We start from the raw sequence: 12,931 nt of genomic DNA on the forward strand, positions 1-12,931 counted from the left end.
AAATGAACTGAAGTCAACTGAACTGAACTGAATATAAAAGATTGAGAGACAGACAGAAAAAGGGGAAGGAGATGGAGGCATAAAGAAAGAGGGAAGGGAGAAGAGAGAAATACACACACAGAGGAGGAGAAAAGGAGAGAAGTGACATCACATCTCCCAGCCTCTCTCCCTTCTCTCAGGCACCTCAGCTCCACTTCTCATAAAGGAGCCGTGCACACGCTCTCTCGCTCTCCTCCGAGGGGCTGGATTCCACTGTCAACGGGAAACGGAAAAGCCTAACAATTCTGAGAGTGCAGTTTAACAGGATGAACAACAGTTTCATAAGCATGGCGTCGATAGGTGACTTCGACCCACTCAACGCTACTATTCCTGCAACTAAAGTTGAAATCACGGTGTCCTGCAGGTAGGGGAGTGCGTCTGTTTTTATTCTAACAGAGTTATGGAAAAACACGGAAATGTTAACTTTGTGGCAGCCAACTGTACGTTAACTCAGTCCAAGTTTCTGTTTACATTCAGCTTGTCGTGACCACAGCCGAATCGAACGCAGCGCCGATGTCACATTTTCGCTGTTTATGGCGAGTAAAGGCTGAAATGACTCCTACGTCACTGACTATTAGTAGCACTAAATTAGACAGGTGTGATGCCAGTTTGTCACATCGATTAACGATGTTAAAATGAGCCATAAGAATCATTTCTGCATGATAACATGTCATTGGATTAGTGCTGCAAAATTGTTCATCTAGCCTAAATAATATGATACTATAACGATAAAAAGCCAGTAAGTTCAACATAAACTTGAGTAAACTTTATGAGTAGGCTACCTAGGACGTATTTACTTAGTTTTTATATTACCTACACGGGCTTGTTTACATGTAAAGTGATAAAATATTATACGATACGTATGGTTATACAGTAAGATAAGCCTATAAAATCATAATTTGATATTAAAGATGTCTGAATTTGGTTCCTGTCGGTGTGTAATGTACACGAGGAAGTGAATGAGTTGTAACAAATGAATTTGTTTCTTCACTGCGTTGCCACTCCTTAGAGTTGTTTGAGTGTAAATGAATGTGTTTTTTCACTGTGTTGCCACTCCTTAGAGTTGTTTGAGTGCTTTAAAAATCATTACAAGGGTTTATGTTTATGGCCCTCCCTGTGCGTTATCTGATGTGTTAGAAGCAGACAGGGAAGGCAGGGGACAGGCTATAACCCCCTTTGAGTGGGGGCTTTCTCTCTTATTCAGAGAGGATTTTCCTCTCTTATTAATATGAGCAGGGAAAGAAATGCAGAAATGTGGTTTATTTCTGCCAGACTGGTGACCCTCAGTACATTACAGGCTGTGTGCATCACATGACAGTCTGTTGTTTTGGGGAGCCCCAGGGTGTAAGGGAACCCAAATACATATGTACCTTCCCATCCATCAAATAAAATGGGTCAGGTATTATATGTGATGTTAGTGCTGGTGTGTTTTACCATGACAGGAGTCCTTAATATATTTGTAAATAAAGCGGTAAAAAAAAAGTCTTTTCACAATCAGCTGTGAGTGTAAGCACTATTTCATACATGAACAGAGCAACAGAGGCTTCGAGCTGCAGGGAGGCTTTGAGGCATACCTACAGAGCAAAATGTGTCATCCAGATTTTGAGAAGTGTCTATGTATGGACTGCAAAACTGCAATCGGACATAATTTGCCATAAAGATACACTATAAAGAGATGAAAAATGACAATCACAAGAAACAAAATGACTACAAAGTGATGAAATGTGGTGAGAAATGTTAATTATAAGATTATGAATTTGCTAATTACAATTACCAAATCCATTAATGAATTACATTAAAACTAAGAACTTCTTTGTCTGCTGCTGCTGTGTTCCCATGGTGTCAGGGCATTGTTGTGGTTTTGGTTATTGGCTAAAGTGTGATGGAACCTAATGTGTTGGTGCATTTGGGTATTGTGTTGTCATTAAAGTTAACAAGAATCTTTCGAATTCTGCTGATTTAATATTAAAAAGTGTTAAAATGTTATGTTCTACAGATGAATTGGAAGTAACTTTAAACATGCTACATAAATCAAATTCTAATTTAATTTCCATTAACTTAATAAATAAGTACAGACATGACTGTAATTGCCCTGATGTTGACACTATTGAAAGATCAAACTTTACAAATTTATGTGAGGTTACTGTTGCACTACTTGTCTCACATAAGTGGACAGAAACTTTCCTACCCTACCAGCCTTGATACTGCAGTCGCAGTATTTTGAGAAAGGTTTTGGCACAATCATGTCACTTCCAACAGAATATATGAATATGTTTGCTAATGTCTGAGTCACTGAATTTCTCAGCCCCCCCAGGGCAGACTGTGTTTTGATGACTGTCCTCCCACCTCCAACCTGAGTGAGAACGGGAATGCCATGGTTACCACCAGCTGGCTTTGTGTGTGCTTACTGTACATGTTTGTGTGAGCTTATAGCATAGCCTATACGTTGTCTTTGTGCATGTTTCATAGTTTTGTAAGTGGACAGTGTCACCATGGTTACTACTTTTTTAAAGTTTCCTCTGTGTGTGTTGGGGGGGGGTTAGAGTAATGAAATGCACTGAGGAGACAATGACTTAAGAGTGAGCAATATGAATGTGATGATTATATCAGGCAGTATGGATGATAATATGTATAATGTGGCTACACTATCATTCAAGGTTGATCTAGAAAGTGAGAGCTTGATTACCCCCCCTCCTCAGGTCGTGTTGTTGATCTAATGGAAATGAATTCAGAAATGTGTAATGTTGAGTTAAGTTGGCTTACTGTATTTCCAATGCAAATCAGCATTCTTGAAACACTTGAGTGCATTCTGGTTTTAAAATGTTGTCATCTGTTTGGGGAAAACCTGTAACAAGCAGTTTCATAACAAGTGGCATAATCATCTCTTGTATTCACTTTTAATTTGATATTCACACAAGACACTGGATGAATTTAACAAAAAAAGTAGAAGATGCGTAAGGAAATAAAGACGGAGAGCTATTGAGCAGTCACTCTCAGTTCAGCTCTGATGCTGTGGGGATATAAAGTAAGAGCTTGGCTCAGACTCAGCAGTGAGCTAGAGGCATTTTGCTAATCGATGGCAAAGCCTGAGACATCAACTGGGATCAATATGCTACCAAATCTTGCCTGCTGTGTTGCACAAAAGCATACATGCATAAAAGTATGTTCATCTACACTCTATACTGTTGGGCTACATACAGTATATGAATAACTACACACACAAACCATTCCTCACCCACTGCAGAATGGTCACAGCAAAATAAATTACTCCCTGATGCACTTTAGCTTTACCCCCTACATGTTGGAGGCAGGGGACTCTGGGATGAATGGCCTCAAGTCCACATATTCCATTATAGCCATTGATCAGGCCAGCACACAGGCTGTTGCTTGTTATTTCTCACTCAGACACGCAGCTATGCGCCAAACCAGTACTTCTAGTATTTCAGACAAGTTACTAGTTTAGATTGTTCCTTTGTGTTTTAACAAAGTTTATGTTTGTGGAGCAAGTCTCTGTCCATGTGTAGATGTGGGCTGATACCATGCTGATTTGGCTCTTGGGTAACTACAGTATTACAGTATTGAGTCACACTAATGTTTGGTTACCAAACAAAATGCATCTCTAGCACTGAGTGTAGAAACCAGTTGAGTCCTGAATCTTGTCAGGTTCATAGTTTTGTTTATTTATTCTTTGATCAGACATTTACTGATTTAAACCATAATTTCTCCTACTTCAGACTATATTTTATTCAAGTTCTTTTTACAGCTGTCTGTTGCGACAGTATAAAAGCTAAGAAGTGTCTAAACAGGTAACAGAAACACAATGGTTAACTGATTCTGGTTACTTGTTTAGTCATATTTCCCTGAGCTAGTATTGTTACCTACATTTGTGTAGTTAGCCAATTCTGTCTCTTGGTAGTTTCTGCCATATTCCTGCATCAGTTATCTCTTGTGTCTGGGTTACCTGCCAATGTATTCAGCATTCTTAGCCTCTGTACCTGTGTTCTCTTATTTACATCCTTGTCCATGGTCAAGCAGAAATGATTATTAGTAAATCACTAGAAAAAAGTGCAAATAAATTAAATGACATATTTGCCGTTCCACCTTTTTAAATGTGATGTTTTGCTGTTTTTGTTTGTCACTGATTATGATGTTTTGCTCCATGCCGAGCAACCTGGTGCTATGTATTATGGATTGCTGTTACCACTTCCACACACAGTCAAGCATACTGATATGTTGTGTGTTACAGTATGTTAAAGATGGGTTGATGGCTTGTCTCCGGGTCTTGTTCCATCTAACATGCTAGAAAAGGGAGAAATTACACACACACATAATCAAGCTTGCAGCCACAGAAGAATGACCTGTTAACTGGTTTTTGAGTAGGAGGAAATTTTTTTTTTCCTGATGTCTTTCACACTGCTTGACACATCCTTGTCCGTCTCACCCTCCTCTGTCTGTTTCTTGCCATGCATCCCATCTCATCACAGTCTGCAGTCATCATAACCGTTGACAGTAATAACTCTCACTCTTCTGCTGTCGACTGAGAGGAAGGATAAAAATAGATACCTCTTCCCTGTATTTACTGTTGCCACAACATATTGGTTGTGGTGTAAATGAAAAATTGAGACTTTTTTTCTCACTTCATTGTGCATGTGTGTTCTGCCAACATGTAGGTAAATATGGACATGACTGCTGCATTTGAGTGAATTTCAGGTCATATCTATCAGGTCACTCATGTCGACACAAATTGTTCTTGGCTGATTTCAGTACAGGCTGGTTTTGAAATATGAAAAGAGGGCAAATTTGAAAACGAGGCCATATTTGCGCAGGCCTGAAGGATGGGACTTGCGATTGCTGTGATCCTAATGGATTCACTCAAAAATGTGTCACTGTATTGGCTTCAAACCACAAATAGTCCTGCAGCTAGAGGTAGTTCTCATCATGCCATATACAAGTTCAAATACCCATTATGTAGGGATATAGTTTAGGCTAATATTTTGGGACAGTGTAATGTTTTTCCTTGGCCTCGGAAGACTACAAGTCATTTTAAAGTGGACAGTTGGGACGGAGCCTACAGGTAATTACTACAATCAAAATAATTGTGAATTGACATCTATCTTTTGCTTAAGTGCTGCTTCTACAGTGGGTGGTTACAGATCAGTGTTTCCTCACCAATCAAACCAGTCTAAACTCTCACACAGTGGCTGAATCACTGCACAATGAATAAAGGCATTACATGAGGTGCATACCGCTGACTGTTTGAGTCATGTGGCAGTAAACAGATGAAGTAATCATATGCTCATCATGGTGTTGAAGAGGTCACTTGTTTTCTGTCTGCTGGTGGAAAATGACTTTTGAATGGGCACATTTTGCAGCCTGGTTGTCAGTACGTGCTGGCAGGCCCGCAGCCATGGAATGAATGTGGAAAACTACCAAATTATACCACAAGTGACATCTCATTCTCACTCTTCCATTTCTTCATTTTACTAACTATTAAAAGCACTGCTGTTGCCTGTTGGCTGGTGTTACACTGATGCTCAAGGCAGCATGAAAGCAAGCACACACTATATGCATTAGCTCCCCCTAATCCCCATCAGTATGCCTGATACATAATTAATGTGGATGAAAAATTGTCTTTGAAAACCCAGCTGGTTTAAAAACTGGTCATCTAATCAATGAATGTTTTACATGAGGACAGTAAAGTATCTGGGTCCATACAGCAAGCGATAAGGTAAAAACCTGATCTACTGTAAACAGTTTTGGCTACCTTTGCCATTCTATCATTTCTGGCCTGACTTGTTAATTTCTACCCAGAGAATAGTTTGTCTCTGTGTCAGTCGGCGATGTTGTCTATAGAACCAGCAGCACAATCTTTTAATAAGTTTGTTTGACAATATGCTTATAAACAAACTTTGGAGCAATGTTCATACCCTTCATAGCTTTTCAAGGTTAGTGAGAGCAAATATATCCACCCCTTTGTCACAGGATGTAACGCTTTCACATGAAAGCATGGACTTGCTTGAATCTCTGCACGGGAGGCAGATAGAGGAAAGACACTTTAGGTTATTGGACCACAGCCTATAAAAGGATGAAAAGTAGGTTGGGTAAATGTAGGTTGTGTAAATGTAGGTTGTGTAAGGCTTACAAAAACAGACACAGGCGTTGTAATGTTGAGCCAAGATTAAAGGAACAGCTTGATATGATTTTATTAGACTCCAGATAATTGTAGTAATTATGAATATATACTCAACTTGACAAACAATCCCTAAGGAGGAGTGATGAATATTCAGATTTAAAAGCTACATTTCCATGTTGTGTTGTACTAACAGTAGTTGACAGCACAAGGTACTGCTACTAGTATTTAGACTGAAAGTCCCAATGGCATGCTCATTTTGCTTGTTTCCAGCCATTTAATGTTTAATCTTGTGCACCTCTAGATTAGCATGGCACCCCTCATAACCCCAAATAGTCTAATTATTTCAGAATCAGCTTTATTGGCCAGGTGTGTTAGACACACAAGGAATTTTACTCTGGTACAGTGGCTCTCGTGTGTACATACTTATCAACAAGCAAAGGAATGTGCATTAGGAAAAGAGATTTAAAAAAAAAAAGAACAAAGTGTGTGTGTGCGTGTGTGTGTGTGTGTGTGTGTGTGTGTGTGTGTATATATATATATATATGTGTGTGTGTGTGTGTGTGTGTATATGATAGTGGTATTTTTTTCTGCCAGTTCGTGATAGTGTCACAAAGTGTGGCTCTCCTACACACATCCTAAAAGTTTAATGAGCAGTTAATTGCAGTGTGTGTGTGTGTGTGTGTGTGTGTGTGTGTGTGTGTGTGTGTGCGCGTGTGCGCACACAGTCTGGATTCAACAGATCTATATATACAGGTATTGCACTGAGGGTTATTGTCCAGTCATAATTTCGTGGGTTAAGTGTTAACCAATGGCATTAATTTATTTGAATTTCTCCTCCTTAGATAGGTAAACAATGGTATATGAACCGATGAAAAGAGATTTGTAACACTAAACAAAGCGGGTAATTGAGAAACCCCATATTTTAACTGGCATAATGCAGACACTGTAACCAGCCTTGCAACAGTTCTCTCTATCATTATAGAAACAAGGCATTAATAGACATGCAACATGTGTTTTTTCAAACTTACCATTAAGTCTCACCAAGTTGTGGAAACTAAATCACTCCCTTTTGAGTGCTCGGTAAATCCAAGATGGTCACTGTGTCTTCCCCCACATGACCACATGCAGTCCCAAAGTAGTGAAATTAATTCCAACAGGTAGCTCAGCACCGACAATAACATCATGGCTTGTTAATTCGCTCGTTAACCAGCAACGCATCACATGCGGCAGACACACCGGCCTGAAGCAGTCAAAACAAACAGGTACTGTACTCTGGGGGAATCCGGTGTTACCCAGATCATCCACTAACCACTGCAGGGGGCTTCACAGGTCACAGCTTGTAGATTAGACCCGGTCAGGTAAAACAACAATGTACAGGAACATTCCTGGATATGTAGAAACCTCAGCCACTATATTTTTCTCCACATTCTCTGGTCACAGTGCAGGCAGCAGGAACTTTTACAATGGCATTTGGATGTCTTTTTTTTTTAAATTAAGCTTTATTGAAAACATACATAACAAACAAGGCAAAATAACATTTTGCCAATATGGTGGGGGCACTGGTGGATGTCAGGCAAGCCCACATGCAGGGGAGGCATTGCCTCCCAACCAGAAGGTTGAAGGTTCGAATCTCGGTCCCGGCAGTTGACGTGTTGAAGTGTCCTTGGGCAAGACACTGAACTCCCCCGTTGCCCCCAATGGTTAGAGCCATCGGTTGAGGTGGTGCCACAGATGGCTGCCATCGGCTCTGTACCGGAAACAAATTCCTTGTGTGTAACATACTTGGCCAATAAAGGTGATTATCCTTATCCACATGAATGCACAACAGCCTGGATTTTTATGCCCATACAAGGAGATCCTTAAACTATCACGTAATACTTTATTTTGGTAGAAAAAGTCTCGAGAGCAAGAGTTTGCGAGATTTGTATAAACAGAGTTACTTCTGCACAGAAATACTAGAACATATGTTTACCTCATTTTTTGAACTTTAGGTCACATCTAAGATGATAATTCACCTTTGTAGATAAGTCAAAAAACAAGGAAAAGCATGCCATGGACTCGAAGCAATTTCTGTAGGTCCCAACATAAAAAAACCTATGGTGTTCTCATGAGGATGTGAATCTGAAACTTCTCCTGAGGGCCACACACTCCAGATTGCATTGAGTGTCTCATGTGGATCTCATACCATTGACGGTATTTCTCTTGTAAAATCTTTCACCACACAACCTTATATTTTGTTCCGACTGCTGGGGTAAGCTACTTACCCCTGCACTTCAATACCATAAGTCATGACCAACCTGCTATTTATTTTCATGCCATTCAATGCCCGCTCTGTCTGTGGGAACTGATTGCACTGACCTTTTTGGCCCCATACAGCTCATATAATGGTTGTCTTATTAAAGATGCCGCTGACAACCACCACTTTGTAGGGAAGTCAGGGTTGCCTGCTGTGTGTCGGTTCAATGTCAGCCAAAAGCACAAAAGGATGTGTGTGAGTGTGCGCGATGGCACTTTTTCTGTCTGTTTACATCTGAACAGCGGGGTGTGCAAATGATTTTGGATGAGAATGCAGTGGTGCTGGCAATCAGTGAGACATACTGAAGAAACCCTTTCTGAGCTGCCATGAGTTGATGCCATTGCCTCATCTGTCTTACACCACCTTTGTCTCTATTTCAGAGTGTGTTCTTGGCTTCTATCATAGTGAGTATGTGCATTTGTGTGTGCATTAGAGGGCACAATCCTTTTCTGTAATCAGGTTTGGGCTTTTTCTAGTCAGGTCAGTAAAGATTTATTGTATGCACTCGCCGATCAGTCGCTTTCTTTCTGTTGTTCGCTTGCTTCAGGTGATTTTATACATATAGCCAGTATAGCAGATGGTATGGGCACTCTGTCATGTTGTGTGTCTGTGTTTAATTGCACTGTGTATCAACCACAATTTTGAGATTGCACACACACAATCCACACACCAATACAATGCCTCATTCAAACGTCAAGCTTTATATCTACAGTCACTTACCAGGTCCCTATATAGACTTACATTCATTTCCAGGAGACTTACCCAAACCTTAACTAGACGTTCTACTTGCCTAACACTTAACCAAAGCCTTGCTTTAACCTTACACCCCATCGTTTTCAGATGTTGTGAGGACCAGCCTCTGGTCCCCATGAAGATAGTAACTCATGGATTTTGAGTTGCACAAGTACTGAAAAACAAGGACACACACACCAGTTGTGTACCACTCTCCTACTACATGCAGAAATAATAAGTAGAGGGGTAATGGGCGTACTTTCACATTGACCTTACTGTCAAGGTTAGACAGCTGTGGTGTTATTTTAAAATGCAGGTGATAAAACATGAACCTAAGGACAGACATCTACATAAATACACATCTTTCATATCAGCAACTCAAAAAGTAGGTTGACATCATGGATGGGTGGTTGCAAGACATCTTGTAACACATAGATACAAAAAAGTCATTTAATGTCACTTGAAATGAATTCATTAATAACTACCAAGCCATAGGGAGCAGTTCAGGTGGACTGCATATAGGCTGACAGATGCAAACATACTGTATACATAATACAGTGCATGCTGTATATGGACACATGCATTTAAAAGCATGTAAACCCTCATGCATGCACACACATTTGCAGATACAGTATTTGGGATGCTGTGACTTCACATCAGTCGGACAGCTGATGACATTTTCAGTTATGGTCACATTTGATGCTGTGACATTTTATTTTCACACTGATGTAGACTGACACCCATGGGACATGATTCCACGCTAAAACAAATCAAAACACCCATAAATTCATTTTGGGTGTGATATCTGGATGGAATATTGGCTAAAACTGATTATGGGTTTTCCTTTGCCTTTTCACAAAAAGCAAAGCGCTACAGAAACTCTCAGATTAAGACAGATGGAGACAATTTTACCAGTAAGACTACGTGGCATACAGTAAATGACCCTCACAGCCCTGTTTACAGCTGGAAAGAGGTAGAGACAGAAGGGGGAGAGAGAAACTGGCAGGCATAATGAAGTCATCTCCATACTGGTCATGTAACACAGAGTGAGTTTAGATTCCTCCAGGAATGTTTTTTTCCTTTGTCTTTTGCGTAGAAGCCCTTGGCTTTGGCCTGCACATTCAAGCATGTCTCTCTACAGTATTTCTCTCAGTATTTCAGAGAGAAATACCTCATTCTTTTTCCTTCCTTCCTTCCTCATGCTCTTGTCCTGTGATCGCCTGTGGTAACTCCAATTAGCCTCATCAGTCATCACAACATTACACAAACACACACATGTGCTTCCACACTTGCACTGTCTGTCAATTTCTAACACAATTCGTTATTCATAGAGTCAGAGCCACTCACAAACCACTCATTTACACACGCACAACAATTTTTTTATTTTTTTATTTTTTTATTATTTTTTTTTATACAGTTCCAAGCATTCGACATGACTTGGCTGCTTGACAAACATCTGTGAAAGTACCATTTATTACATGCTAACACTGACATTGTAGAATATGACTATAATTATGACCAAGCATGAAACTTATAAAAATGAAAACAAAACATTTCCCATTAGTTGAATAAAATTTTTAGCCATTATCTCCCCTTCATTTAGTCACATTCTGTAAAGTAGTGGAGACCTAGCATGTGTCTACACTGAGTCAGTACAAGCATACACAGGATGCTGTCATGTGGTGATGGAGGGAACTGAGCAAGCTGGACTAAACTGCACTGCAACTGGTGACAAATGCAATTAAGGTAAAATGCCACTAGCACAGACATGTGGCGGTATTTTCATTCATGACTGATGTGCATTTTGTTGCACTTGTATGTGTAAATGGATTTTTGCGTGGTTTCAGCATCTGTATGTACTGAGATGTTCCCTTGGCTCACCCAGCCCTTGTCTGTCAAGAAGAATTAGAGTAGCCCTCTTAGCCAGAGAGAGGATATAAGCTGCTGACGCTAATGTAAGTGTGTGTGAGAGAAATTAAGTGAGGAGGTGTATACATGTGATCTTCATGCTTCAAAACCAGATAGATACAATGAAGAGGGAAAGAAGTGATGGAGACATAAGAGAGCACAAAAAAGAAAAGAAGACATGCAGGTACCTGAAGCAGTAGCATTGTGCCCAATGTCCTGTTGAGAGCATCTGAGCAATCCTCAGCTGCCTCCTCTCACTCCACATATTTCCAAGAATATTCCTGCCCTGTTGCTAAGCCAGGCCCCACACACACAGACATACTCAGTGAAGAGTAGTGGATGTCATACCAAGAAGTGCACAAAAGGCAGAGAGAACAGGATTTATATTTATAAATGTAAATGCACTCTTAATATAGCACAGAAAAATTAGGACACACCTGGACTAAATTTTGTGTTTACTTTCAACATTTCATCAGTGTCAGTGCAAAAGTACATTTTTTGGCAGACATTTAAGTGATAAGAGAAAAACTTCAGGGCATTTTTTATTTTTATTTTTTGTACCAGTCACATTGGTCTTGCATCAGTATATGATATGCCTGCAATATTTATACAATATACAGTATGATGTATATTAGACCACTGTAACAAGCCCTTAAAGCTCCATTAAACTGTATTTTTGGTATTAACATTTCATGAGAGCACTCCCAGAGAGGTGGAAGAGTTTCTGGAACTGCCACGCCCTGACTCTGCTGTATGATACACATTAATTTCCTTTCAGATGGCTTGTAATTGTGCATTTATTTTCCTAGTATAACTGCAGCTCTCATTCACAGCAAGTTTGTTTGCATCCTCAGTTGTGATGAGTGTAGGTTCATCACATGAAAACACAACTTCTGCACAACTTTGTAGAAATAGAGCATCTTTCAAGGAGGGCTGTTCACTCTTCTCACATTTGCTGGTATTTTCAGTCACACGACTGAAATTCCAGAATTAGTCACCAAAACAAAGCAGTACTTTTGTTTTCTACCCAGTGTTTTCTTTAGCATTCCTGATTTATCTCTGTGTGTGTGTTTTGGTCATTAAGTTGATGTATCTGAGGTTTATTAGAAGTAATATTGGTTTAATATTGCTTTTTGTATCCATTCACTTGTGTGTGTACTGCCTGTGTGATGTGGTGGACATCAGGTTTAGCTGAACTGTAAAATCACAATTTATGTTATGTGTGTTTCTACATATGTGTCTAACTGTATCTAGTTCAGTTAGTTAGTGCAGAGCCTATTCAAGTCATGGCCAAATTGAGAAAAGCACAGAAAGGGAAAGTAGAACTAAAGCAGACAGAACAAGTGTTAATGCTCTGGGCTCTCACTGAGAAAACCCCATTTCCCTGGAGAATAGGACAGAGAAAGAGAATCTGGAAAAAAGTACATTAATGTGTGAAAGGAGTGGAGGATAATTCAAGGTATGTGAAAAGTACAAGAGAAGAGAGGTTTGAGGAAGCAGAGATGAAGCAGAACAAATGTGAGGGGAAGGCACAGTATGTGTGGAGCTCAAGTGCAGAAAGGTTCATATATGAAAAAAGTGTAAGAAGAGCAAACCCATAGAGGGCAACCACCAGTATGAAGCTTTGAAAGTACATTAATCCAAACAGCAGAGGGCTGCTACTTCTGTCTTTCAATAAGATTTTGCACTCTTCTGGACATAGATCTTAGATGTTGTTCCTGGGATCTGTTGGAGCCACTCTCCCAGTTTGGGGGTCACAGCCCCCAATGTTCCTATTACCACGGGGACCACTTGTGCCTTCACCTTCCACATCTTTTCTAGCT

General features: G+C 40.0%; 1 protein-coding gene across 1 annotated transcript in view; it reads left to right on the forward strand.

Annotated features, from left to right (window-relative positions):
- Positions 1-208: 208 nt before the first annotated feature.
- The window catches only part of LOC109960890 (copine-8), a 137,119-nt gene continuing 124,396 nt past the window's right edge, over positions 209-12,931 (forward strand). Inside the window, exon 1 of the mRNA XM_020601317.1 lies at positions 209-403. Within this exon, the coding sequence (XP_020456973.1) occupies positions 306-403 (98 nt within the window). The 5' untranslated portion in view covers positions 209-305. The remainder of the gene's footprint in view (positions 404-12,931) is intronic.

The sequence above is a fragment of the Monopterus albus genome, unplaced genomic scaffold (genome assembly GCF_001952655.1).
Source record: "Monopterus albus unplaced genomic scaffold, M_albus_1.0 scaffold51.1, whole genome shotgun sequence".
Lineage (NCBI taxonomy): Eukaryota > Metazoa > Chordata > Actinopteri > Synbranchiformes > Synbranchidae > Monopterus > Monopterus albus.